Source organism: Urtica dioica, chromosome 7 (genome assembly GCF_054948205.1).
Source record: "Urtica dioica subsp. dioica isolate 48M chromosome 7, U.dioica_male_clone48M_v1_H2, whole genome shotgun sequence".
NCBI lineage: Eukaryota > Viridiplantae > Streptophyta > Magnoliopsida > Rosales > Urticaceae > Urtica > Urtica dioica.
In genome coordinates, this window is record NC_142762.1 from 46189094 (window position 1) to 46216364 (window position 27271).

The 27271-nt window shown below is 40.0% G+C and overlaps 5 protein-coding genes and 1 pseudogene across 5 annotated transcripts; 1 reads left to right on the plus strand and 5 right to left on the minus strand.

Moving 5' to 3' along the window:
* Positions 1-153: 153 nt before the first annotated feature.
* On the plus strand, positions 154-3505 carry LOC149392192 (putative disease resistance protein At5g47280). The gene is made up of 5 exons (XM_089620584.1): positions 154-959; positions 1040-1428; positions 1855-2210; positions 2302-2507; positions 2602-3505. The coding sequence occupies exons 1-5, from the start codon at positions 257-259 to the stop codon at positions 3405-3407; spliced, it is 2460 nt and encodes an 819-aa protein (XP_089476710.1). The 5' UTR covers positions 154-256; the 3' UTR covers positions 3408-3505.
* An 840-nt stretch (positions 3506-4345) lies between these two features.
* PDE135 (Xanthine/uracil permease family protein) lies at positions 4346-9631 on the minus strand. Its single transcript, XM_089619033.1, has 14 exons — positions 9043-9631; positions 7928-8025; positions 7651-7821; positions 7289-7389; positions 7094-7169; positions 6943-7002; positions 6652-6836; positions 6465-6561; positions 5945-6031; positions 5764-5822; positions 5584-5675; positions 5421-5498; positions 5155-5315; positions 4346-4765 (listed from the first exon to the last, which is right to left on the minus strand). The coding sequence occupies exons 1-14, from the start codon at positions 9194-9196 to the stop codon at positions 4550-4552; spliced, it is 1635 nt and encodes a 544-aa protein (XP_089475159.1). The 5' UTR covers positions 9197-9631; the 3' UTR covers positions 4346-4549.
* A 1833-nt stretch (positions 9632-11464) lies between these two features.
* Positions 11465-13732, minus strand: LOC149392194 (serpin-ZX-like). The gene is made up of 2 exons (XM_089620546.1): positions 13213-13732; positions 11465-12425 (listed from the first exon to the last, which is right to left on the minus strand). The coding sequence occupies exons 1-2, from the start codon at positions 13600-13602 to the stop codon at positions 11640-11642; spliced, it is 1176 nt and encodes a 391-aa protein (XP_089476672.1). The 5' UTR covers positions 13603-13732; the 3' UTR covers positions 11465-11639.
* Positions 13733-15082: 1350 nt separating this feature from the next.
* On the minus strand, positions 15083-17295 carry LOC149392195 (serpin-ZX-like). Its single transcript, XM_089620917.1, has 2 exons — positions 16789-17295; positions 15083-16043 (listed from the first exon to the last, which is right to left on the minus strand). Exons 1-2 carry the CDS (start codon positions 17176-17178, stop codon positions 15258-15260), a joined length of 1176 nt encoding a protein of 391 aa, XP_089477043.1. The 5' UTR covers positions 17179-17295; the 3' UTR covers positions 15083-15257.
* A 2119-nt stretch (positions 17296-19414) lies between these two features.
* On the minus strand, positions 19415-20471 carry LOC149392196 (serpin-ZX pseudogene; annotated as a pseudogene).
* Positions 20313-23302, minus strand: LOC149392197 (serpin-ZX-like). The gene is made up of 2 exons (XM_089620723.1): positions 22744-23302; positions 20313-21579 (listed from the first exon to the last, which is right to left on the minus strand). The coding sequence occupies exons 1-2, from the start codon at positions 23131-23133 to the stop codon at positions 20794-20796; spliced, it is 1176 nt and encodes a 391-aa protein (XP_089476849.1). The 5' UTR covers positions 23134-23302; the 3' UTR covers positions 20313-20793.
* Between the last annotated feature and the right edge of the window lie 3969 nt (positions 23303-27271).

Here is a 27271-nt window from a genome sequence, read left to right on the forward strand (position 1 = left end):
GAGAGAATTTTTTTCCTTTAAAATATTAAATAATTGAGGGTAAAATTGAGTTTTCAAAAATTAATCGAAGCCAAAAGTATAATTTTATCATGAAAATCGAAGGTACCAAAAATAAATATATAAATACGGTTGAACACAAGACTTTTCAACGCGGCTACTCACAAAGCAACCACACTAGTACAAAACACAAGTGAGAAGCTTCAAGGAAATTCAATTCAAACCTTTCGAACTACTTTCTTTGGCTCTACCGAAATCAATGACTGTGACGGACTTCTTTGCCGGAGAGATCGTCACGGAGCTCCTGAAACAGCTCCTGGTACTCTCCCGCAAGGCCTACGTCCGCAAGTCCGTCGTCGAGAACTTCCACGCCTCCATCGCTAAGACCCTCCCAATCATACAGGAGATCAAGTTCTCCGGCGTCGAGCTCCCGGAATTCCGGCAATCGCAGCTCGACAGGTTCTCCGAAACCCTCCGCGAAGGCCTCGAGCTCGCCAACATGGCTCTCCTCTCAAACCGCTACAACGTCTTAAAAAACTACAAACTCACGCAGAAGATGGAGAAGATCAGCCGCGCCGTCGATCAATTCTTCCGGGGACCACTCCAGGCGTACATCTTGGCGGACGTCCACAACGCGAGATTCGCCGCCGACGGGCGCTTCGACCGCATCGACCGCGACGGCGATCGCCACGGCCAGCAGCTCGAGGAGGTTCTCCGAGTCTTGACCATCGGCTCCGGCTCCGGCGCCGCCAGGATGGTGGCGGAGGAGGCAGCGGCGACGATCGCCGCCGCCGAAGCGGTGGAGGACGCGACGCCCGGCGTGGGGATGGAGTTCGCGGTGAGGAAGGTGAAGGAAATGGTGATCGGAAGGGATGACCTAAGCGTCGTCGGATTCCGCGGAATCGGCGGCTCCGGCAAAACCACGCTCGTCAGAGAGATAATCCGCGACGAAAACGTGCGACGTAAGAATTAAATTCCTCAAATACTCAATCAATTGAATCAATTGATCATGTAATGACTCTGTTCAATAATCTCTGTGCAGACTTCTTCAAGGATCAGATTTTGTTTCTGACGGTGTCTCAGTCGCCGAACGTGGAGCAGCTGAGATCCAAAATTTGGGCGTTTCAGACGGGAAACAGCGACGGACGTAACTCCGTGGTCCCACGGTTGAACCTGAACCGCCCGATGCCCTCGGTGCGGAGGCTGGTGGTGTTGGACGACGTGTGGTCTCTGGCGGTTCTCGAGAGGCTCGTCATCAAGGTCCCCGGCTGCAAGACCTTGGTCACATCCCGGATTAGCTTCCCCACGGTGGTCAACGCCACCCATGAGATGGCTTTCTTGACCGAAGAACAGGCCGTCACTCTCTTATGTCTCTCCGCTTTCGGTCAGCCCTCGATCCCGCCCATGGCCGACCACAACCTCGTCCAACAGGTACTCATTGTGAAAAACCAACTTTTTTTTTTGTTACTTGGATAGCAAGTCAATATTCATGATCTTGCAGAAGACCCTTTATAAAGTTTAGAACCATAATTCCTTAAGCAGGTCTAACATACCGCTGACCGGAATTCCCGAAATCCTCCCAGTCACGATGGAAATTTCAGTAAAAAAATCCATGTTTCCCCGAATTTCAAATTTCCGGCGATTTTTAGCCGGAACTTCGATTTTTTCTTTGATTGCATCCTTTTGACAATCGTCGATAGCGAAGCAAAAAATTTACATTTTGCCACCGATATCCAATTTTTTTTTTCTTAACTAATAGCGCCTTCATTCTGAGTGAGCATGTTATGGAATCTCATGATAGTTGGCCTATAGAGTCATAGTTGAGCACCGTCTTAATGGGAACTGTTGATGTTTCAGATAGTGAGCGAGTGTAAAGGGCTTCCTTTGGCCCTGAAAGTGATAGGGGCGTCGCTGAGGGACGAGCCGGAGATGATATGGAAGGCGGCGGTGAAGAAGCTCTCCCGCGGAGAGACGATCGGGGAATCCCACGAGAACCATCTCCTCGATAGGATGGCCATTAGCGTCAACCATCTCTCCGAGATGGTCCGCGAATGCTTCTTGGACCTCGGAGCTTTCCCCGAAGACCGGAAGATTCCGGTCGACTGCCTCGTCAACGTCTGGGCCGAGCTCCACGGCATCGACCCCGACGAGGCCTTCGCAGTTGTCGTCGAGCTCGCCAACAAGAACCTCCTGACCCTCCACAAGGACGCGAGGTACAACAACAACAAGAGCCTCCTTGGTCTCAACTTGCGACAGCAATCTGTATTTTTCTTCATTGTTGCCTGATTCGATGCGGTATTGCAGATCCGGAGATAAGGATTTCAGTTACTACGACATTTCGGTTTCTCAGCACGACGTGCTCAGAGACCTGGCTCTTCATCTGAGCAGACGCGACAGCGCTGCCGACCGAACTCGCTTGTTCATGGCGAAAAGGGAATCCGGAGCCCCTAAAGAATGGGAAAAGAATTCCCACCGCCCATTCAACGCCAGGATCGTGTCTGTTCACACAGGTACCAACCACGGATCGCTCAAATCCATTTTGGCTTTTTGATTTTCGTGTTTCATTGCCGTCATCGATTTCTAACAATCAATGTATCATCACAGGCGAGATGGGCGAAATGGACTGGTTCCAAATGGACTTCCCAAAGGCGGAAGTTCTCATAATCAACTTCTCGGCCGAGGATTTCTTTCTGCCGCCGTTCCTCGACGCGATGCCAAAACTCCGAGCGCTGGTGATCGTCAACCACCACTTGACCACCGCGACTCTCCGGAACTTCCCCGAGATCTCGACCCTCCGGAGCCTCTGGCTCGAGAGAGTCTCAGCCTCGCGGCTCTCCTCCGCGGCCGCCAAGCTCCGAAAGCTCTCTTTGTTCCAATGCAAAGTCAACGCCGGAGACCAGGACCTCTCTGCGGAGGCGTTCCAGTCGTTGGCCGAGCTCACCGTGGACGGCTGCGACGACCTCGTCGATCTCCCGGAGAGCCTCTGCGAGCTCCGGCGGCTCGACGCCCTCAGCGTCACGAACTGCCACGCGCTCCGGGCACTTCCGGCCGAGCTGGGCCGGGCCCGCGCTCTGCGGATCCTGAGGCTGAACGGGTGCCCGGAGCTCAGGGAGCTTCCGGCGAGCCTCCCGGAGCTCCGGCAGCTCGAGTACCTGGACGTGTCGCGGTGCCTGAGGCTGGCTCGGTTTCCGCGCGGGATCGAGAAGATGGACCGGCTCGCCAAGATCGACATGAGGGACTGCTCGAAATTCTCTCGGCTTCCCGGGTTCGCCGCTCCCGCCAGGTCGCTGCGCCACGTCATCTGCGACGATGACGTGGCGTGGCTGTGGCGGGACGTGAAGAAGTGGGTCCCGAACGCCCACGTCCAGGTGCCCGAAAAGCACTACAGCCTGGACTGGCTTGACGAGTGAGTGATGGTGAAGTGTGAACGGACGAAATCAATGATTATGATTATGTATATAATTTGTATATAATTATAATAGTCCGTCAGTGGCGTCTTTTTATTGAATGAGTGAGTCCCAAGAAAAAGAAAATGTAGGACCGGAAAATATATTAATTAAAAGAAAAGGGAATCTCCAAAATCCAAATGAATCCCAAAGAGTTTGTTAGACGCTCAATGTCACGCGTAATAATATTAACAATAATAAAAATAAAAAAAACTTAAAAAAGGGGGTCCGTTCAAATCCCCATATACGTCTACCGCCGATCTCAAGCTAAAATAAAATTCATGAACAATGTACAAAAAGTAATATTTTATTTTTCTGTTTTCAATTTTATTTTTCAGTCTTGATAAAATTAATGAGATTGGATATCGAAGCTTAGTCAAACGCGGATATAGTGAAAGTGAAATGAATGAAAACGCGTAGTACTAGTAGGAAATAGCTATCGAAGGTTCTTTAGTCAATTTTTGTATATATTTCCCACAGTTCACACACAATTGGATTGAAATATATCTTTAAGAATGAAAAAGTAGGCAATCGCTGAGATTCATTCATGAATCATGAACCGTCCAATTTGAGAGGCTTATCTATCTTCTTGAAAATTCTATTGACCGCCAATTAGTTTGGCAATTAACAATTCTTCAACATAATTTTTTTAACCAAATTTGGTTTTTTTATTTGCTGTTAGAGAGTTGCTATCATGACTTTTTTTTAAAAAAAAAAAAAAAAACAAAGCCGAGTTCGCTGAGTGTACTCAACGAAGCTCATATATATATATATAAAAAAAAAACTTCAGCTTTCTTGTCGTCTTTCGGATTACGGTGTACTTTATCGTCCATTTTCAAATAAGAAATTTATTTGACCGAGTACATATTTTTTGATCCCCACTATATTAAAAACAAGAAACAAATGCAAACCAACCAAATGTTATTTCACTATGATTTTTATAACACAATCCTCTCCATATGATTATGGGCCATACCATACACAACAGCATAGATTAGTTCTTTAGTACACATAAATTAGTACACAAAAATTAAGAGAGAATAGGTGATGTAATAATGTACAAAGCCAGAACTTAAAAGAAAAAAGTAAGTTACAATGTTTTGGGTTCAGAGAAATCTGGTGGGCATGTAGGTATGGATGGGCATGGGAAGATTGTAGAACTCGTCGTTTCTGATGTCACCTTTTCTGCGTTGAAACGGCTTCCACCACGGGATTCCTCTGTCATCCAATTTCCTCGCCTCTATCGTGTTGTCCAACACCGTCCCCACAATTATCGCCACCGTCGGTGGTGACGAGAATATCGTGTTCAATATGTCGTCAAACTGTAACCGTCGAGACAGTGCGGGGAAAAAAAAAAAGTAAACATCCATAACTTATTATTTATGATCAAGCTTTTTTTTTTTTTTTTTCACGAAACCAAAAATAAATTCCGATGAATCAATATTTAATTACAGAGCACTTCTATTCATCAGCGGTCAGCCAACCGCTCTCGTCTCGCAAATGTGGGACCCACCGGACAGCTGGGCTCCACTCATTGGGAGACATCAGCGCGACTGCTGACCGCAGTCCCAATTGATGAAAATCGATTTTGTAAAAAATAAATAATAACGAAATTGTCGAATTGAAGTCATTTCAATCGATAAATGTCAATTGAAGATTTTGGGGTTTTGAAATGGAAATGGAAGTGGGGTTTTGGGGAATAATAACTTACCCAACCGGCGTTCGTTCGAACCGGACCGTGACCTGCTCCAGTTGTGTTGGACACGAAGTATTGGGGTATCGATATACCGAGGAACAATGAAAGCCCCAAAACGTACATGTTTCTCATCGAATTACTGTTTGCAAACTGTATGAATGAAATCCCAGAAGCCGCTGCGGAAACCGATAAAAAAAATAACTTTGTTATGTTGGGAGGAAAAAAAACAAAGAAAGAAGACAAGGGAATTATCAAGTGTTGTTATTTAGAACCAGACTCACCAACAAGGCCAAACAAAACGCAGTATATCGCGGCAAATATCGGCATTGGAATTGAGGCGAAGAATGCACCGAATTTTCCTAGGATTGTTTCGATTTTAGTGACCTCAAATTACGAAGAAAATTCGATATGGATAAAAAAAAGAAAGAAAAGAAAATCACAAACCAAATATAGAGAAGAAGAACATGAAAGCGGTTGATATTTGAACCACCCTTCTGCTACCAATGTGTGTCAATCCAAGGAGTCCAACATTTTCACTGCATTGGGGTTTCGCAGATGATCAGAGTTTCTGAAAGCAAAAAAAGATCGGCCAACGAACCTAAAGAGGTCAGAATAATCACTTACACAGCTGCAGTATTTCCAACAAGAGAACCAAAAATCCCTTCGATCAGCATGCCAATACCCTGCCATTTGGACGTATATTAGAGCCTTTATTTTATAAATATTTTTTGACGGTAAACGAATATCCAGATTTCCGTCTGATATAAAAGAATTCACAGAACTAAAAAAAAAATCATAAACAAACCTGTAGGCCCACACTTCTGCTGAGAACATAAGCCGGAGGAGCGGTGGCTCCAGAGAGCCGAGCCGCCGCAAAAAGTGTTCCTGTGGACTGCATCAAGTTGAAGTACAGAGATCAACACCTTCACAAAAAAAGTTGGGCAAATAATATCCAAAACTGATGGGCAAATAATACACTACATATAATTTTTTTTTTCTTTCCCATCCACGGAACGAAAAAGTTGTTTACAGTTAGGCTATTCAGGGTCCATTCAAGGCCATTACATTATACGGGTGGTGACACATTGGCTCCTATTATTTTTTCTCGAAATTTTTATTCTCGAGCATGTGTTTTGCTGGTATATCACTGTCAACAAATATTGTGTACCCTTTCACGTAAGGGAGATATATAAGAAAATTTCAGGTTAAATAATGTAAATTTGTAAGACTTTGCAAAAAAAAAAAAAAAAAAAAAAAAAAAAGTTGCAGTACATGGTCCCGTAAATGATTTGATAAAAAAAAATATTGCGGTTGAAGATTAAAACCTCGGCAGACGCGACGAGAGCAGCGCCCATCATGCCGAACACATGGCCCGCTTTGAATATCGGAGTGCCCCACTGAAACGGGTACGGAATTCTGATCCTGCGAAATTCATTTCACTCTCGAAATCATTCGAAATTCGTTTCACTCATGGAAAAAAAAAATTCCACGTTTTAAAAGGGAGATAGATACCAAGGGGCGGACGAAATGAGGAACGAGCGATCGGTACGGCAGCTTCTCTCAGTCTGAAGCTTGGCGTGGTTGTAAGCACCGGCGGATGTGAGAATGACAGCGAAAACCCAGATGAGCGCTATGCACAGAAGCAAAGCAAACCTCTCGAGCACGTCGTGAGCTATCGGATGAATGCTCTTCAAATACTGAAAAATGTTAAAGGTTGAGACTTTAGAGACACTTATATGCTAACTACTACAGTAACCTCGCGAGAGAGATCAAGTGGTAGATTATTAGGCTTTTAAGTTTCACCTGATGAGACACGACGAGAATGATCAGCATCGGCACGCCAATCTCCACGCAGTTAGCAAGCTGCGTGTGAACAAACAAAATGAGTATCATACACTTTTTATTCATTTATTTTATAATTAATTACAGATGGGTTTTGGATTAGCGGGATTACAAGTGGAAAGCCTCTCGCAAACAAGCCGAGACCCACGAGAGTAACCAGCGGTACGATTACAACAGGGCTAAAATATCTACAAGGTAAAACCGTGAATAGTGACAATCAGGAATGCTTACTTTACAATAATATTTATATAATGGATTATCAGAAGAAGACAAAAATAATTAAATTAATAGAAACGGGTTGTAGTACCTTGTCAAGTTACCCCATACTCTGCTAAAACCAAGGATCATATTGACAAAGGAAGAGACAATTAGGGATCCTTGAATTGTTCTCATTGTGTAGAGAAATTTCTGCAAGCACCGTGATTGCAAGTTACTAAATCATCGATGTGATAACCAATCAACACCATTAGATCTCAATTGTAATGAAACTAGAGTAAGCACAACTACATGTAATCTCTCTTAATTTGAGAAACAATCAAATGAACTAACAACCTTTTTATGTCATGCTTTGCTACAAGAAGTGTTCAAGCACGAAATTCGTACGCTTAAGCACATTGACGTAATATAGGCTTTCTACCGTATAAAATCAATGTGCATATATATATATACCTCATGTCCCGAAAGATTTTCCCCATTGTCATTGATAATTGACAAGACGGGCAACATGAAAGCAAACGAGGCGCTCACAACCGTTGGAAGCCTCGACCCAATCATCGTCTGAAGCAGAGTGTTAATTCCCGACATGAAGAGCAATGTTTGGATCACGCGAGCTCTGTCGCCCTGAATTACACAATCATCACAGTAATATGTCAAAGTCAAGTTCTGTGGATTTGTTTCACTCTCGGGAAAATAAAATATATACAATCCGGGGTAGAAATTGGCTTACATTATCACCGCCCATACGAGGCACGAGCATATTTGTGATCAAGACTACAGTCCCAAGCATCACAATATAATGTTGGAATGCTAAAAGGCATGCTATCGCTGTAGATAAAAACCATTAAATTTAAACAAAAATCAGATATAGAGTATATTCTTTTCTAAAACATTAGAAGGAGCTTAGAATGTTCTTCAGTAACGACATCTCCAACCCAAAACTCTTTTATACGGTTTCGCTTTCTATTATAATCAAATAGTTTCTCTCACCCTATTATAATCAAATAGTGCTTTATCTCTAATAAAAAAAACCTCTATTTTTAACAACTTTATATACATCAATTTCAGTCCAGGTATACTTAGTCCAAGTATATTTAATTTATGTCTTTTAAACAATATTAGTAATGATATTCTCGCCTTCATTTTCCCCTGGAACATCTAACTGCTTAGCAAATCTTCAACTACTAAAGTACTAGCTTATATGCTTAAATGTTTTAATGAAAATGTTGGCTTGTTAAGAACATATTCAAAGAAAAAGACTTGAGCTTTAGAATTAAATAAATTGACTTGAGAATATACTAAGAAGTAGACAAGTTAGACCCCACAAAAAAAAAAAAAAAAAAAAACCCTGCTGAATTCATCAAAACAACGAGCTACGAAATTGACACAAATTAAAAACAGCAAGAATTAAGACTTGAAGATGAACTTCAAAGAAAAGAAAAAAAATTCTGATATGCAAAATTGTGGAGTAGGAAAACGTCATAACTATCTCCACCATAACCGCACGCCCAAGATGTAGACATACAATCAGCTAGATGCCCATTAGGAAAATAAATAAATAATAATAAAAGATCACAACTTTCTACCTAAAAAATATCAAAACATACAGGAAAAAAAAAAGGAAAGAAAAAAATAATTCAACTTTACTAATCTTTTCAGCAGAATAAGCAAAAAGATAGCCATAGAATATAGCTTTTCTAATACGGATAAAATAAAATTAAAATACTTCCTTTCTTTTGTTTATCCTCAAAAAAGTAATCTGAATCAGAAAGTAAAATCCAAAGTGGAATACAAAATTTAATAAAAAGATGTTTGCGTGAGAGAGAGAGAGAGAGCGAGACTAACGCCATGAAGGATTGGAGTGGATGCAATACTGAAGCTGTTGAAGTTGCTCCGCCGGAGCCCACGTCGGACCTCTCGCCGCTCCCATCGGCATCTGCATCGGCGGCGGTGCCACGTGGACGGCCTGTGGCGGCGCGGAGTGTGCACCCTCTCCCATCGCTTTATTTACCCCTCTAGTTCCTTCTAAAGCTCTTTCTTTTCTTCTATTTTGTGTGTGTGAGAAACTAAGTGAAAGAAGTTTTTGCTCTTTTGTAATAAATAATTGTAAATGAATAAACAACCTGAGAGTCTGAGAGACTCTGAGAGAGAGAACTTGGAAATCCTCAGAGAGGAGGTATATCTAGAGAGAGAGAGAGAGAGAGAGAGAGAGAGAGAGAGAGAATTGTCTTGAATCAAATCAACTATCAAGAAAGGAAATTTAGATATACGAGTACAATACGGTCCAAGTCATTTATTTGGCTTATTTAAATAGCTATTTATGCCCAAATCTCCTACCCATAAAATACACAGAACCAAGCCACACAAAAATAGACTGAATGTAATTGAACTTTTGTATGCGAATACTTTGATATTTTTGTTGTGGTTTATTTTCTGTTTGATTTCCCTTTTTTAGAGTGCGGTGTAATGGCAAAAGAGTGACTACGTTTATTGTATCTTGTCGTTTAAAGAGTACTTTAAAGTTGAGTCATAACTCATAAGTCAGAAACCGTAATGGAAATTTGGTATGGGTATAATAAATTTTTTAGTTATGAGAATTTCGGAAAAATGATTTTTTTTTTTTTTAGTCCAAGGAAAATTTAGTTTCTTATCAGCTTAATAAGATGATTCTTCATGAAAATTGATTTTATTTTCCATTTTCTAATCATGAATTCTACATTAGCAATATGTTTTTTTTTTTAAATAGAAATTAAGTTTAACCTTGAGCGTCAAGGATTCTGTTTGTGTATCAAGCTCACTTATCTTTATTTAGTCCAGTGTCTTTTTTCTTATAAGATTTAATGATTTTAGTCTACTTTAAATTAAAAAAACTGAATCAATTAGACGTGTCATGTTTTTCTTTTTGTTCTCAGGTGTGAAAAGAGAGAGATAATGATGAGACTCTGGATCGAAAAAGCGGTCTAACAAAATATATTAAATTGTAACTCTCAAACAAATATGAGTAATATAGTAAATTGTTATATATGATGTCTAATAAAAAAGTAATAATAATATAAGTACTCTTTACGAAATTATTTCATCTTTTATTTTCACCGGATGCAATAATTAAACTTTAGACTGACCCACGGTCCCACGGAACAAAAGCCACAAAACGGATATACATAAAGCAAAAAAGAACTTTGTTGTGAGTTGTGACAAAATTTAATTGATGTGAGATATTTTCACTGTTTATTATACCTCAATGATCCATTAAAAAAAAATTAAAAAAAAAAATTACCTCGATGAAGATGTCTTTTTCAATTGTCTTATCACTCAACATTTAATTCTTTTTCAAACTAATATTTATAGCATTTAGGCCAAGAAAAAATTTAATTGATGTGAGATATTTTCACTGTTTATTATACCTCAATGATCCATAAAAAAAATTAAAAAACAAAATTACCTCGATGAAGATGTCTTTTTCAATTGTCTTATCACTCAACATTTAATTTTTTTTCAAACTAATATTTATAGCATTTATTAGGCCAAGAAAAAACAGTGTAATAAATGCTTTTCGGGAAATTCTATAAGATTTTACGAAAACTAAAAAGAAAGGCAATTTTATGAACCAAAGATTCAGATTTTCAGGTCGGTGGGTTTTGTTTTTAGCAAGAATGTAAAAAAAAAACTAAGAATGAACCGATAAAAGACGACAGAAACTACCGTTAAAAAGGAATTTTTTAAATATCCCGCAACATTATTTATAATTGGTACTAAATTTTATAGCAAAGCCACAGTCACGTGATAAATCATATAAAAAGTAATAAACTGAGTACGTACACTGGACTATGTTAAACTTAAAGCAAACAATACAAAATATAAAGGTCAATCTTAAATAAAAGACAATGACAAGAAATGACCGACAAAGAAGCAAACAAAAGCATTGTTCCGCTTGAATTGTTAGTAGTAGTGTAAACAGATCCATAATAATATATTTATTTTCCCTTCAGTGCGGTTTGTTAGTCAATTATTATATAAATAATAAAAAGTAAAAACCCACCAAATGTAGTAAAATAAAATCAAACTGAAATTATAATAGATCAGTCGCTCCATGTGGAGAGTTCTTCAAGGCTTTTAACTTTAATTATAATTTTTTGGGGTGATTGAGAAAAGTGTTTTCTACGAGTTGTTATTATAAATGATGCATATGCCCCGGCAGAATCCGAGATCAGAAAACACGTCACATGTGCCTCAAAAACTCACATTGTTACTTATGCAAATCTGCACAAACACAGAAAAAGTCTTCCCTCACATAATTATTCATAATACGTAAGTGGGTTTCTTCAAATACACGCTAAACTTGTTTTCTCCATATAGTATAGCGCTTAGCTTTATGATACTAATACATATTGTACCATACACAAACAACACAATTATCACAAAGTGTTCTCACCGGAATTTAATCACCCCGAGAGGAGTGGATTGTGAACATGGCCGGTAAAGAGGATCATTCCGGTCACGTCCTCTCTGATCAAGAACAAGAACGGGCGGTCCGCCACGAAGTCGACTTTTTCGGCAACGAGCAAACCCCTCAATTTGATCACCCCGGCAGAGGCGGCCGCGGCTTCGGTGCCTTCCTCGTTGACTTCGATCACGGACTTGTGGAATATGCTCGAGACGTAGAGGTTTTTCCCGGCCGGGGATTCAACCATCTCCGAGAGACCGCCTTCGCCGGAGAACGGCAGCGAGACTCCCATGCCTTTGAGAATCTTCGAGGCCTCGTAGCCGAACGAGATCTTGAACTTTGGGATCAAGAACTCGCCCACCTCGAGTTTCTGGTTTGGAAGGTGACGGCCGAGGAATCCGGACTCCGAGCCCGCTCTGGCCACCAATTCCGTTAGCCCGGCTATGGAGTCGGGGAGAAAGAAGTACATGGAGAATCGGCGCTTGTCCTCGCCTTGTTTGTAAGGAAGCCCGAGAACTTTGAATCCATCGTGAACTGCGACGAGTTGCTTTTTCTTGCTGGTCATAAAGGGGACTTTCACCGTGGTCCCGTTTTTGAGGTGGAAGTCATGGTCTTTGGTCTTTGAAGCGTCGAACTGCTCGCTCCAAGCTCCTTTGAAGTACAGTGCGTTCGCAAAGACGAGCCTCGTTGAGCTGTCAACCGATCCCGAGGGAAGAACCTCTTCGATAAGGCCGTTGGTTTCTTTTTTCGCCCATGAATTCACCTCTTTCGTCACCTCGGACGCCTTGAAGAATAATTACGATCAAAACAATCAAGAGCAATACCATGAAGGTATACTGACAAAACAACCGATTTCGGGGTATGTGATACTAAATTGAGTGTTTTTGACATAAATTTGTCGTCACGGTCGAGAAAACTCATTACTCAGTTACACGGAAATATAGTATTATCGAATTAAGTCTTTCAAACGAAATCGTCTCAAGAATAACTATCATCAAAACACTACAGAACTTGGACGAAACGGAGAAGCTTGCTGCGAAAACAACTGATTTCAGGGTAGTATTTGATACAAAGCAAAGTTTTCTTGACGGTTTATAGATCAAATTGAATGGTTGATTCAAACAGATTACAATCCGAGTATTGAATTGTAATGCTTAACGATTTATTTGTATAATTCATCATCGCAATAGAGAGAAGTAATTACAGACTTCAAGATCAAAACAAAATTTAGACGGAAGTTTTTACTTTCCTCTAAATTTGTTCATCGATAGAATTGACATTACTCGATAACTTACTAGAAATTGTTGGACAATTGAACTCTTGGTTGACCTAAGTTGAGATGTAGTTTATGTTTCATTATACAGTCAATTTACGGAACAGTTTATGTTACTATCACTACATAGCTCAGGGAAAAAAAAAAAAAAAAATTGGATCAACCATATCACTATCACTAGGACGAAAGTGAAATAGAACAAGACAATAACGAATTAAACTCCACTAAGAAACTCCAATAAAACCTAATTTGACGGTCTGTTTCAAGATATTATAAAAAGGAGGAGATCTTCGTTTACCTTGGTCTGGAAATCAACTTGAGAAATAGCGGCTTTGTAAGAAGCGCCCACAACCTGTTTGAAAGAATTCTTGAGCGGAAGAGACTTCTCGACCCACGCGCCGTTGGCGAACGACAATCGCGGCCCGCCAGCGAGGCTTCCGTCGGAGAAGACGGCGGAGACGAGCTCCGACGCGAAGGAACTGAGATGATCGGCGGACTTGGATTTGAGGAATGAAAGAAGCTGGTCCAAAGTAGGACCGTTCGATCCGGCGGCGATGAGGCTGAGAATGACGTTGATCGACGACGGAGACAGAACCGCGTTCGAATCCTTGCCTTCGGTAGAGAGGACATGATTCGTAACACTCAAAGCCACGTCGGTTTGGTTGGTTACGGTTTCCCTGACGTCCATTGTTACTCCGAAACAAAGCTCAGAAAGATCAATAATTAATAAATGTGGGAACTGGAAAATGAAATCGACCTACGAAGAATGAGGAAAGTTTCCTTCGTTTGGAAGAGATGGGCACGTGTCCTGACTTTGCCTACGATGGAATAATGATGTCGTCGCCGATAAAACGACAGAAAATGGGTTCCTTGTAAAAAGTTTAAAAACGGCATTAATTTGAGAAATGGACACTATTTCCTATTCCAACTTTTCTTTTCGAACCAACACTCTCTTTTTTAAGGTGAGATTATATTCACATGTGGGGAATTACATGGAGAAAAATATAATAGTAGTATAGAAATCTACGTAGGAGCAAATAATAAATTTTTACTAATTTTCGAAATTTGGATGCGGATGTCTATTTTTTAGGGATAAACAGTAATGATTTTTTTAAATTTGTTTGCAAATCACCGTTCACTTCACTTTTAGTGTTAAAGCGTACGTAATTATAAGACTTCAAGTGGATTGATAGTAATAACTAAGTGAAAATGATATTAATTACTCATATTTTTATAACTATCAAAAAGAGGTAATCGGGTCTAAATATCCCAATAATTAAGCTAAGTGTAGTGTATATATCACGTCTGAGGAATTACATGGAGAAAAATACAAGTGGTATAGAAATCTAGCAAAACTTTTGGATGTGAATGTTTATTTTTTAGCGATAGGCTTTAATGACCCATTTTTAAGTTTGTTTGCAAATCACTATTCACTCAACTTCTACTAGTGTTAAATTATATGTCGTTATTATGAGATAAATATAAAATGGGCATAACTAGAAATACCTGCCATCATCAAATAAAGGACAATTTTTTTGTTTTTTTTGTTTTTTGTTAAAATTCCCATAATTCTGACTTTAAAGTGGATTGATAGTAATAACTAAGTAAAAATGATATTAACTACTTATATTTTTACAACTATTAAAAAAAAAGGTATTTGGTTGAAATCCCAATAATTAAGCTAAGTGTAGTGCATATATAACTTGTTTTGGAGTACTATGCCAGTTATTATAAATGATGCATATGCCTCGAGTGGGTCAACCGAGAAATGGAGGTACGTTAAAACCGTTTTGAACAAGAATTGACTGAGTCAAATACATGTGGATCCTTATAAACATATTACTTGCATAACAAGTATCACCTGTATGCTTGTATTTTTCGCATAAATGATAATATTTTTATTTTAAGCAATCATCAAATATATCAGTACCTAGATTTCCCTTTTGTTTTTCTTTAATGAATAGTCACAGGATCCTCTATTCTTCTTATTAGCAGGGAATCCTATGCCGAGGTCTTCGGATAATGGATTATAAAAAAGGCTGAAGAGATTGGCCTAAAAATCCATCTTGTTATTATAAATGATGCATATGCCCCGGCAGAATCCGAGATCAGAAAACACGTCACATGTGCCTCAAAAACTCACATTGTTATTTACGCAAATCTGCACAAACACAGAAAAAGTCTTCCCTCACATAACTATTCATAATACGTAAGTGGGTTTCTTCAAATACACGCTAAACTTGTTTTCTCCATATAGTATAGCGCTTAGCTTTATGATACTAATACATATTGTACCATACAAACAACACAATTATCACAAATTGTTCTCTCACCGGAATTTAATCACCCCGAGAGGAGTGGATTGTGAACATGGCCGGTAAAGAGGACCATTCCGGTCACGTCCTCTCTGATCAAGAACAAGAACGGGCGGTCCGCCACGAAGTCGACTTTTTCGGCAACGAGCAAACACCTCTGTTGGATAACCACGGCAGAGGCGGCCGCGGCTTCGGTGCCTTCCTCGTTGACTTCGATCACGGACTTGTGGAATATGCTCGAGACGTAGAGGCTTTTCCCGGCCAGGGATTCAACCATCTCCGAGAGATCGCCTTCGTCGGAGAATGGCAGCGAGACTCCCATGCCTTTGAGAATCTTCGAGGCCTCGAAGCCGAACGAGATCTTGAACTTTGGGATCAAGAACTCGCCCACCTCGAGCTTCTGGTTTGGAAGATGACGGCCGAGGAATCCGGACTCCGAGCCCGCTCTGGCCACCAACTCCGTTAGCCCGGCTATGGAGTCGGGGAGAAAGAAGTACATGGAGAATCGGCGCTTGTCCTCGCCTTGTTTGTAAGGAAGACCGAGAACTTTGAATCCTTTGTGAACGGCGACGAGTTGCTTTTTCTTGCTGGTCATAAAGGGGACTTTCACCGAGGTCCCGTTTTTGAGGTGGAAGTCGTGGTCTTTGGTCTTTGAAGCGTCGAACTGCTCGCTCCAAGCTCCTTTGAAGTACAATGCGTTCGCAAAGACGAGCCTCGTTGAGCTGCCAACCGATCCCGAGGGAAGAACCTCTTCGATAAGGCCGTTGGTTTCTTTTTTCGCCCATGAATTCACCTCTTTCGTCACCTCAGAAGCCTTGAAGAATAATTACGATCAAAACAATCAAGAGCAATACCGTGATACTAAATTGAGTGTTTTGACATAAATTTGTCGTCGCGGTCGAGAAAACTCATTACTCAGTTACACGGAAATATAGTATTATCGAGTTAAGTTTATCAAACGAAATCGTCCCAAGAATAATTATCATCAAAACACTACAGAACTTGGACGAAACGGAGAAGCTTTCTGCGAAAACAACTGATTTCAGGGTAGTATTTGATACAAAGCAAAGTTTTCTTGACGGTTTATAGATCAAATTGAATGGTTGATTCAAACAGATTACAATCCGAGTATTGAATTGTAATGCTAAACGATTTATTTGTATAATTCATCATCGCAATAGAGAGAAGTAATTACAGACTTCAAGATCAAAACAAAATTTAGACGGAAGTTTTTACTTTCCTCTAAATTTGTTCATCGATAGAATTGACATTACTTGATAACTTACTAGAAATTGTTGGACAATTGAACTCTTGGTTGACCTAAGTTGAGATGTAGTTTATGTTTCATTATACAGTCAATTTACGGAACAGTTTATGTTACTATCACTAAATAGCTCAGGGAAAAAAAAAAAAAAATGGATCAACCATATCACTATCACTAGGACGAAAGTGAAATAGAACAAGACAATAACGAATTAAACTCCACTAAGAAACTCCAATAAAACCTAATTTGACGGTCTGTTTCAAGATATTATAAAAAGGAGGAGATCTTCGTTTACCTTGGTCTGGAAATCAACTTGAGAAATAGCGGCTTTGTAAGAAGCGCCCACAACCTGTTTGAAAGAATTCTTGAGCGGAAGAGACTTCTCGACCCACGCGCCGTTGGCGAACGACAATCGCGGCCCGCCAGCGAGGCTTCCGTCGGAGAAGACGACGGAGACGAGCTCCGACGCGAAGGAACTGAGATGATCGGCGGACTTGGATTTGAGGAATGAAAGAAGCTGGTCCAAAGTAGGACCGCTCGATCCGGCGGCGATGAGGCTGAGAAGGACGTTGATCGACGACGGAGACAGAACCGCGTTCGAATCCTTGCCTTCGGTAGAGAGGACATGATTCGTGACACTCAAAGTCACGTCGGTTTGGTTAGTTACGGTTTCCCTGACGTCCATTGTTACTCCGAAACAAAGCTCAGAAAGATCAATAATTAATAAATGTGGGAACTGGAAAATGAAATCGACCTACGAAGAATGAGGAAAGTTTCCTTCGTTTGGAAGAGATGGGCACGTGGTCTTGAGTCGTGACTCCTGACTTTTTTAAATATCAAGAATGAGGACTCCAGACTTTGCGTACGATGGAATAATGATGTCGTCGCCGATAAAACGACAGAAAATGGGTTCCTTGTAAAAAGTTTAAAAACGGCATTAATTTGAGAAATGGACACTGTTTCCTATTCCAACTTTTCTTTTCGAACCCACACACTCTTTTTTAAGGTAAGATTATATTCACATGTGAGGAATTACATGGAGAAAAATATAATAGTAGTATAGAAATCGACGTAGGAGCAAATAATAAATTTTTACTAATTTCCGAAATTTGGAAGTTGTCTATTTTTTTAGGGATAAACAGTAATGACCCATTTTTTAAATTTGTTTGCAAACACTGTTCACTTCATGTTCACTTCACTTTTAGTGTTAAATCGTACGAATTATAAGACTTCAAGTGGATTGATAGTAATAACTAAGTGAAAAGGGAAAATATCAGGAATGTCGCTCGTGTTTAATCGAAATGCGAGATTTATCTCCTCTATTTTAAGAAATATCAGACATATCCCTTCAGTTTAATATAAATGACATATACATTTCCTAAAAAAATATTATATTATAAATATCACCATTTTCGTTTATTTTTTACAAAAAAATAATTTGAACTCCCCAAAATACCCTTAATAGAATAAATTTTATTTACTATTTTATTAAAAAAAAATTCAAATCTCTCTTTATAAAAAAAAAATCCTTAACTTTTTATAAAGAAATTTTTAAATTTTAAATTTTTTGTATATAGAATAGAAAATAAAAAAAAACTATTTCATTAAGGGTATTTTGGGGTGTTCAAATTATTTTTTTGTAAAAAATAAATGAAAAAAGGATGATATTTGTAATATAATATTTTTTTAGGGGATGTATATGTCATTTATATTAAACTGAAGGGATATGTCCGATATTTATAGAAATAGAGGGGATAAATCTCGTTTTTCGATTAAACACGAGGGACACTCATGATATTTTCCCAAGTGAAAATGATATTAATTACTCATATTTTTATAACTATCAAAAAGAGGTAATCCGGTCAAAATATCCCACTAATTAAGCTAAGTGTAGTGTATATATCACGTCTGAGAAATTACATGGAGAAAAATACAAGTGGTATAGAAATCTAGCAAAACTTTTGGATGTGAATGTTTATTTTTTAGCGATAGGCTTTAATGACCAATTTTTAAGTTTGTTTGCAAATCACTGTTCACTCAACTTCTACTAGTGTTAAATTATATGTCGTTATTATGAGATAAATATAAAAAAAAAAAGGCATAACTAGAAATACCTGCCATCATAAAATAAAAGACAATTTTTTTGTTTGTTAAAATTCCCATATTCTGACTTTAAAGTGGATTGATAGTAATAACTAAGTAAAAATGATATTAACTACTCATATTTTTATAACTATTAAAAAAAAAGGTACTTGGTTGAAATCCCAACAATTAAGCTAAGTGTAGTGCATATATAACTTGTTTTTGGGTACTATGCCAGTTATTCATTTTTAGATTCAAATCAACAAATAGATGAAATTAAACTATTAGAATAGGGACGGAGCCAAAAATGTGTATTAAGGGAGCTAATGGGTACGAAATTTTTTTAAGGGGGAGGGAGAGTGCTAATTTGTAAAATTTTCAAGTAAAATAAAAAAGAAAGATTTTAAAATATACAATATATATATACATTTTTTCTGAGGGGCACACACAATGTTATTGTGCCTCCCTGAATAAGAATAAGAATATAGTAGTCATTTTTGTTTGGGCGTCATCTTTAGTTCCTTTTTAAGTCGATATCTATTTTTAACGTTAAATTATATATTGATATGAGATATCATTATAAAAAGTAAACGAAATAATATAAAATTTCACTATGGGTAATAGGGGTAACTAATATAATTTTTTTGAGGAATAAATTGATCAAATTGATTGACAAATTAGGCACACACATAAATGACATTTAGCAAAATTTCATAGACTAAAAACGCCAACAATAATTATGTTGCTTGGGAAGGGAAAAAATAACAAAAACGATTATCCGACCAAGATATATGAGCTACACAAAAAAAAATTAAAAAAAAATTATAGTTCATCCTCTATCTACTAAAAAACCATAATAAATTTTATTCCCGTTGAAGTGGATTGAGGACTTGGCCGCTGAAGAGAACCGTTCCGCTCTCGTTCTCTCTGACCAAGAACATGAATGGGTGGTCAGCAACAAAGCCAAGTACTCTTTTCGGCGCACATCCAAATCGCATCACAGCGGCCGTGGCAGCCGCGGCTTCGGTGCCTTCCTCGTCGACTTCGATCACCGACTTATGAAACATCTCCGAAACGAGGAGTAGTTGACCGGCAACAGACGAGTCAACCATCTCCGAGAGACCACCTTCCATGCGGAAAGGAACCGAAAGTCCCATGCCTTTGAGAGTATCCGAAGCCTCGAACCCGAACGAGATCTTGAACTTTGGGATCCCGAACTTGCCGAGCTCGATTCTCCGATGCGGAACATGGCGATCGAGGAATCCGGGCTCGGACCCCGCTTTGTTGACCAAAGCGGAAAGCCCGTCTTTGGCGTCCGGGAGAATAATGTACATCGCGAAGCGGCGCTTCTTCTCGGTACCCAGTTCGTAAGGAAGCTCGAGAACTTTGAATCCTTTGTGAACTGCGACGAGTTGGTCTTTCCTGTTGGTCATAAACGGCACTTTGACCGACCTCCCATTCAGAAGATGGAAATCATGCTCTCTGGTCATAGATTTATCGAACTTTGTCTTCCACGCTCCTTTGAAGTACAGAGCATTTGCTAATATGAGACTCGTTAAGCTGTTGACTGATCCGTGAGGAAGAATGTCCGCGATAAGACCGTTGGTTGCTTTCTTAACCCATGAATTCGCTTCTTGTAAAACCTTTGAAGACTGTAGAATAATTAACCACCATGATTAACAAGTTCCAAAAAACAACAAGGTATTTGTAAGCTCCAAAATAGATTACATTCCAAGTAATGGCAAGAATGTCCTAGCGTTAACACAATCGCTAACACCAAAAAGATTAAGCAAAAGCAAGTATAGTATTTATCAATTCAAGCTCAAGACCGAAGTTTGCACAATCAATTATGAATCTCTCTCGCTTTTATGTTACTCGGGCAATATTGATACGCATTTGAAACCTATTTAGAAAGAAGAAAAAAAGTATTCACTGTGAAGATTCAATTAAGAGGATATGCATATGCCCCGGCAGAATCCGAGATCAGAAAACACGTCACATGTGCCTCAAAAACTCACATTGTTATTTATGCAAATCTGCACAAACACAGAAAAAGTCTTCCCTCACATAATTATTCATAATACGTAAGTGGGTTTATTCAAATACACGCTAAACTTGTTTTCTCCATATAGTATAGCGCTTAGCTTTATGATACTAATACATATTGTACCATACAAACGCCACAATTATCACAAAGTGTTCTCTCACCGGAATTTAATCACTCCGAGAGGAGTGGATTGTGAACATGACCGGTAAAGAGGACCATTCCGGTCACGTCCTCTCTGATCAAGAACAAGAACGGGCGGTCCGCCACGAAGTCGACTTTTTCGACAATGCGCAAACACATCAGTTTGATCACCCCGGCAGAGGCGGCCGCGGCTTCGGTGCCTTCCTCGTTGACTTCGATCACCGACTTGTGGAATATGCTCGAGACGTAGAGGTTTTTCCCGGCCGGGGATTCAACCATCTCCGAGAGACCGCCTTCGCCGGAGAATGGCAGCGAGACTCCCATGCCTTTGAGAATCTTCGAGGCCTCGAAGCCGAACGAGATCTTGAACTTTGGGATCAAGAACTCGCCCACCTCGAGTTTCTGGTTTGGAAGGTGACGGCCGAGGAATCCGGACTCCGAGCCCGCTCTGGCCACCAATTCCGTTAGCCCGGCTATGGAGTCGGGGAGAAAGAAGTACATGGAGAATCGGCGCTTGTCCTCGCCTTGTTTGTAAGGAAGCCCGAGAACTTTGAACCCTTCGTGAACGGCGATGAGTTGCTTTTTGTTGCTGGTCATAAAGGGGACTTTCACCGAGGTCCCGTTTTTGAGGTGGAAGTCGTGCTCTTTGGTCTTTGAAGCATCGAACTGCTTGCTCCAAGCTCCTTTGAAGTACAATGCGTTCGCAAAGACGAGCCTCGTTGAGCTGTCAACCGATCCCGAGGGAAGAACCTCTTCGATAAGGCCGTTGGTTTCTTTTTTCGCCCATGAATTCACCTCTTTCGTCACCTCGGCAGCCTTGAAGAATAATTACGATCAAAACAATCAAGAGCAATACCGTGATACTAAATTGAGTTTTTTTTACATAAATTTGTCGTCGCGGTCGAGAAAACTCATTACTCGGTTACACGGAAATATAGTATTATCGAATTAAATTTATCAAACGAAATCGTCTCAAGAATAATTATCATCAAAAAACACTACAGAACTTAGTAAACGGAGAAGCTTTCTGCGAAAACAACTGATTTCAGGGTAGTATTTGATACAAAGCAAGGTTTTTTTGACGGTTTATAGATCAAATTGAATGGTTGATTCAGACAGATTACAATCCGAGTATTGAATTGTAATGCTAAACGATTTATTTGAAAAATTCATCATCGCAATAGAGAGAAGTAATTACAGACTTCAAGATCAAAACAAAATTTAAACGGAAGTTTTTACTTTCCTCTAAATTTGGTCATCGATAGAATTGACACTACTCAATAACTTACTAGAAATTGTAGGACAGTTGAACTCTTGGTTGAACTAAGTTGAGATGTAGTTTTAGTTTATGGCATCGTTTGGTATAGCTTTGTTTTACAAAAAAACGCTTTTAGATTTAGTTTTTGGAAAAAAAATGTTTTTTTTAAAACTGACAAGTGTTTGGTAAGCTGTTCGTTGCTGGTAACAAAAACTGATTTTACGTTTGGTAAAATAAATATATCATAGTAAAAAGACTAAAATAGACATAAAATAAATATTTAACAGTGTTATGGATAATCACGTGAGGATATTAAAGTAATTTTATATCAAATACAAAAACGCTTTTTCTAAAAGCTAAGATTCGTAGCTTTTGTGACTCATGTACAATTTTTAAAATCGCTTTTGAATTTTTTTTTAAAAACTGTTTTACCAAACAGTAATACTGCAGTTTGGTTTTTGCTAACAGCAAAAACAGGCTTAAAAAAGCTGTGCCAAACACGCCCTATGTTTCATTATAGGGTCAATTTACGGAACAGTTTATGTTACTATCACTAAATAGCTCAGGGAAAAAAAAAAAATTGATCAACCATATCACTATCACTAGGACGAAAGTGAAATAGAACAAGACAATAACGAATTAAACTCCACTAAGAAAATCCAATAAAACCTAATTTGACGGTCTGTTTCAAGAGAAATAAAAAGGAGGAGATCTTCGTTTACCTTGGTCTGGAAATCAACTTGAGAAATAGCGGCTTTGTAAGAAGCGCCCACAACCTGTTTGAAAGAATTCTTGAGCGGAAGAGACTTCTCGACCCACGCGCCGTTGGCGAACGACAATCGCGGCCCGCCAGCGAGGCTTCCGTCGGAGAAGACGACGGAGACGAGCTCCGACGCGAAGGAACTGAGATGATCGGCGGACTTGGATTTGAGGAATGAAAGAAGCTGGTCCAACGTAGGACCGTTCGATCCGGCGGCGATGAGGCTGAGAAGGACGTTGATCGACGACGGAGACAGAACCGCGTTCGAATCCTTGCCTTTGGTAGAGAGGACATGATTCGTAACACTCAAAGTCACGTCGGTTTGGTTGGTTACGGTTTCCCTGACGTCCATTGTGACTCCGAAACAAAGCTCAGAAAGATCAATAATTAATAAATGTGGGAACTGGAAAATGAAATCGACCTACGAAGAATGAGGAAAGTTTCATTCGTTTGGAAGTGATGGGCACGTTGAAAGAAACAGGTAATAAAACTCTGACGTGATTATAAAAACAGCTTATTTTACTATTCCTTCCCTTTTATAGCATAGGGATGACATGTTTAGGGTTTCTGTACAGCCAACAATATATTTACAAAAATGATACGTGAATAAAGAATACAATGAGAAAATAGCTGGTAGTCATCCTTGGCAAGCTGTCAATGTCCTTGCTGTTGTAACGGTAAGAGCATCTTTAATGGTTTCTTGTTTAATAATTGTAGGGACTTGCTTGTAAATATCAAAAATATTTAGCTAGTTGCTTAACCATTGTTTTGCATATTGGCTATTGATTTAGCTAAGCAAATTAGCTCTATTAAGCTAGTTGCTTAACTATTTAGCTCTAGAAAAATCTATGTGGCAAATAGAGCTAATACATTTAGCTAACCCATTAAAGATGCTCTAAGAAATATGACTCAGCATTTCTTTATCTGATAGTATCACCACATAAGAGTTGTCGTTTGACATATAAACGATTGTTTCGTTTATCTTAACACTCCCTTTTTTCTTCGAGCCTCCCCCACGGCACAACTCCAAGTTTGTTTCTCAGAGTGATGAAAAATCCTTGAGATAGGGGTTTGGTGTGAATGTCGGCTATTTGATCTTGACTTGGCAGGTGCTGAACTCGAAGTGTTTTCTCGATGACCTTCTCTCGCACGAAATACAGATCCAGCTCCATGTGTTTCGTTTGTGAATTTTGGACTGGGTTGGCTGAGAGAAACACTGCGCTGAGGTTATCACACCAGATAACGGGAGTCCGATTTCCAGTGGATTTAAGTTCTCCGAGTAGAGATTTTAGCCAAAGAATTTCAGCCGTGGTTGTGGCCAGACTCTTAAACTCTGCCTCCGCCGACGATCTCGAAACTGTTGGTTGTTTCTTCGAAGACCATGTCACAAGATTTTCTCCAAGATAGACGCACATTCCGCTAGTTGATCGTCTGTCTTCAGTGTCATTGCCCCAATCTGAATCGCAGAATCCGGTGATGTTGAGAGTTGGTGATCGATGAAGAAAAAGCCCAAAATTCATCGTTCCCCGAAGGTATCTCAGAATTCTTTTCACAGCCTTCCAATGTGGTTGAAGAGGTGAGTGCATGAATTGACTCACTTTGTTGACACTAAAATTGATTTCAGGTCTTGTGATTGTGGCATATTGAAGCGCACCCACGACACTTCGATAAAGAGTGTCGTCTTCAACCGGATCTCCATCAAATTTTGTGAGTTTAAGGCTCCTAATCATTGGCGTCGGCGATGGATTTGAGTCGAGCATCTTAGTTCGACGAAGAAGATCAATGATGTATCGTCTTTGAGACAGATGCATACCCTCCGGTGCGTGCTGAACTTCGATTCCCAGAAAGTAGCTCAAGACGCCCAAGTCCTTGAGCGAGTGAGCATTGTTCAGCTGTTGAATCATCCACTGGACCTCATTTTCGTTGATGCCAGTGATGATAATATCATCGACGTAGACGAGCAGGTATGTTGTTGAACTGGGTGTAAATCTGACAAATAGGGATGTATCAGCCCTTGACGCGATGAACCCAAATTTCAGGAGAGTATCGCTCAACGTATTGAACCAGGCGCGCGGAGCTTGTTTCAAGCCATAGATGGCTTTATGGAGGCGACAAACCAGAGGCTGAGGTGATTAGGTTTCAAACCCCAGTGGCTGCTCCATAAAGATTTCCTCGCTCAGCTTCCCGTTTAAGAAGACATTGTCGATGTCTAGCTGTCGTACCTTCCAGCCCCGTGCAAGAGCAATGGTGAGTATGATCCTTATCGTGACTGGCTTGACAACCGGTGAAAAGGTATCATTGTAGTCGAACCCCGGGACCTAATCATACCCTTTGGCGATCAATCGCGCTTTATATCTTGCCACCGAACTATCAGAATGTCGTTTTACCTTGAAGATCCACCGAGAGCCGATAATCTTCCTGTCTTCCGGTGGTGAAGTGAGAGTCCAGGTTTTGTTGATGCTGAGGGCACCCAACTCGAAAAGCATGGCCTTCTTCCAGTGTGAAGATGACAGAGCTGAGGCAACTGTTAACGGCTCTGTTTCTGAAAGGTTAGTACTCAATTGAACATCAATGTTGTAAGCTTTGGGTTTTTTAATTCCAGCTTTCCCTCTTGTTATCATGGGGTGTTGGTTCTGTTGGAAGTGTGAAGGAATACTCATGTCTAATATTGGTTGCTCATTATGATTTGCATGTGATGAGTTAGTGGCAGATGTGTTTGGTGATGATGACAGATTTGTTGTGTGTGGTGGAGTTGAAGTTGCAGGTAATGGAGTAGAAGGCTCAGTGGATAATGAAGGAGAATGGAGAAGTGGGTTTACCTTGTCGACATTGGGGCAGCCAAGCGTGATCAAGGGTTGCTGTGATGGGGCTGTATCAACTGTTGAACTGATATGAAATTGTGGCTGAGAGGCAAAGGGAAACACAGACTCATTAAAAGAAACATCCCTAGATATATAAATTCTTCCATCACAAGCCAAACATTTGTACCCTTTGTGTTGCGGTGTATACCCTATGAATGTACATGGTTGAGACCTAAACTCTAACTTATGTTTGTTGTAGGGTCTTAGGTGTGGGAAACATTGGCAGCCAAAGACTTTGAGGAGATGATAATTTGGCTTTCTGTTGAAGAGTTTTTCAAAGGGACTGAGGAATTTAATGGTGCTTGAAGGCAGGCGATTTATGAGGTATGTTCCTGAGAAAAAGGCATCATCCCAAAACCTTTGAGGCATATGAGCCTGAGCAAGTAACGTAAGACCGGTCTCCACGATGTGACGGTGCTTACGTTCTGCTACGCCATTCTGTTCAGGTGTATGAGGACAAGACACCGAGTGTTCAATACCGTGCATGGAAAGGAAAGAGGTAAGAACCTGAAATTCTCCACCCCAATCAGACTGTATTTTTTTTTATTTTTTAGTTAAGTTGAAGTTTAACTTTGGCTTTGAATTTGATGAAAATTTCTTGAACTTCAGACTTATTTTTTAAGAAATATATCCAAGTGTATCTTGTGTAGGCATCTATAAAACTTACATAGTATTTGTAACCATTTCTTGAAGTTATTGGTGAGGGTCCCCATAAATCGGTGTGAATAATTTCTAGGGGTTTTGAGACAATGGTTTCACTGTGTGAGTAAGGAAGTCTGTGAGACTTTCCTTGTTGACAGGCTGTACAAAAGAAATTTTTAGGAAACAGGAAGTGAGAAATTGAGACAATTTTTTTGATAACCTTGATTGTAGGATGTCTTTGGTGCCATGCAATTACATCACTTGACTGATTTGAATTACTAGACTCACTAGAAACAGACGCTCTAGTCTGCTGAACCATGTTGACACAAGGTTCAGTGACTTTTAGGGAATTTAAAGACACATTTTTGTTGTTGACTACTTTGACTGACTGGTTGACTTTGCTGACTTTGAGGGTTTGGATGGGAGAGAGATGGAGTTGATACAAGCCTTGTCTAAGCCGCCCTTGAAGAAGTGCTCACCCCGTTGTTCGATCCTTCACAACACAATGGTAAGGGTGAAATTCAAAAAACACATTTTTATCAAATGAAAACTGAGCTACACTAATAAGGTTTTTAGTAATGGTAGGGACGTGTAGGAGTTTTCTCAGATGGAATTTTTTGGTTTTATGAATTGACGAAGCAAGGGATGAGCTACCAATATGCGAGATAAGTAAACCTTTACCATTCCCAACTTGAACCTGGTTGTTCCCTCTATATTCGGTGGCCACATTGAGGTTGTTCAGGTCATTTGTGACGTGAGGTGTTGCTCCGGAGTCTGGGTACCAGGCTTCATCTCCCATCTGGTCGTTTGGCGAGAAAAGGCTGCCATTGCCGATGGGTTTTGAGCCTGGAAGCCTCCACTGTTGCTGTAGCCACCATTGTTGTTGTTGTTGCTATTGTTGTTGTTGTGGGAGTAGTTGGTGTTGCCCTCGTAGGTGTAGTTGCTGTTGAACCTATTGTAGCATTTCTGAGCTGAATGTCCTTGCTT

Excerpts from the sequence above, each read along its gene's own strand:
- LOC149392192 (XM_089620584.1), top strand. The coding sequence starts at position 257 with ATGACTGTGACGGACTTCTTTGCCGGAGAGATCGTCACGGAGCTCCTG. Across the intron at positions 1,429-1,854 it reads ACCACAACCTCGTCCAACAG|ATAGTGAGCGAGTGTAAAGG; the intron begins GTACTCATTGTG and ends TTGATGTTTCAG. Across the intron at positions 2,211-2,301 it reads ACCCTCCACAAGGACGCGAG|ATCCGGAGATAAGGATTTCA; the intron begins GTACAACAACAA and ends GCGGTATTGCAG.
- PDE135 (XM_089619033.1), bottom strand. The coding sequence starts at position 9,196 with ATGGGAGAGGGTGCACACTCCGCGCCGCCACAGGCCGTCCACGTGGCA. Across the intron at positions 6,562-6,651 it reads CTCATTTCGTCCGCCCCTTG|GATCAGAATTCCGTACCCGT; the intron begins GTATCTATCTCC and ends TGAATTTCGCAG. Across the intron at positions 5,499-5,583 it reads GTTCTTCTTCTCTATATTTG|GAAAATTCGGTGCATTCTTC; the intron begins GTTTGTGATTTT and ends AAACAATCCTAG.
- LOC149392194 (XM_089620546.1), bottom strand. The coding sequence starts at position 13,602 with ATGGACGTCAGGGAAACCGTAACCAACCAAACCGACGTGGCTTTGAGT. Across the intron at positions 12,426-13,212 it reads AAGTTGATTTCCAGACCAAG|GCGTCCGAGGTGACGAAAGA; the intron begins GTAAACGAAGAT and ends TTATTCTTCAAG.
- LOC149392195 (XM_089620917.1), bottom strand. The coding sequence starts at position 17,178 with ATGGACGTCAGGGAAACCGTAACTAACCAAACCGACGTGACTTTGAGT. Across the intron at positions 16,044-16,788 it reads AAGTTGATTTCCAGACCAAG|GCTTCTGAGGTGACGAAAGA; the intron begins GTAAACGAAGAT and ends TTATTCTTCAAG.
- LOC149392197 (XM_089620723.1), bottom strand. The coding sequence starts at position 23,133 with ATGGACGTCAGGGAAACCGTAACCAACCAAACCGACGTGACTTTGAGT. Across the intron at positions 21,580-22,743 it reads AAGTTGATTTCCAGACCAAG|GCTGCCGAGGTGACGAAAGA; the intron begins GTAAACGAAGAT and ends TTATTCTTCAAG.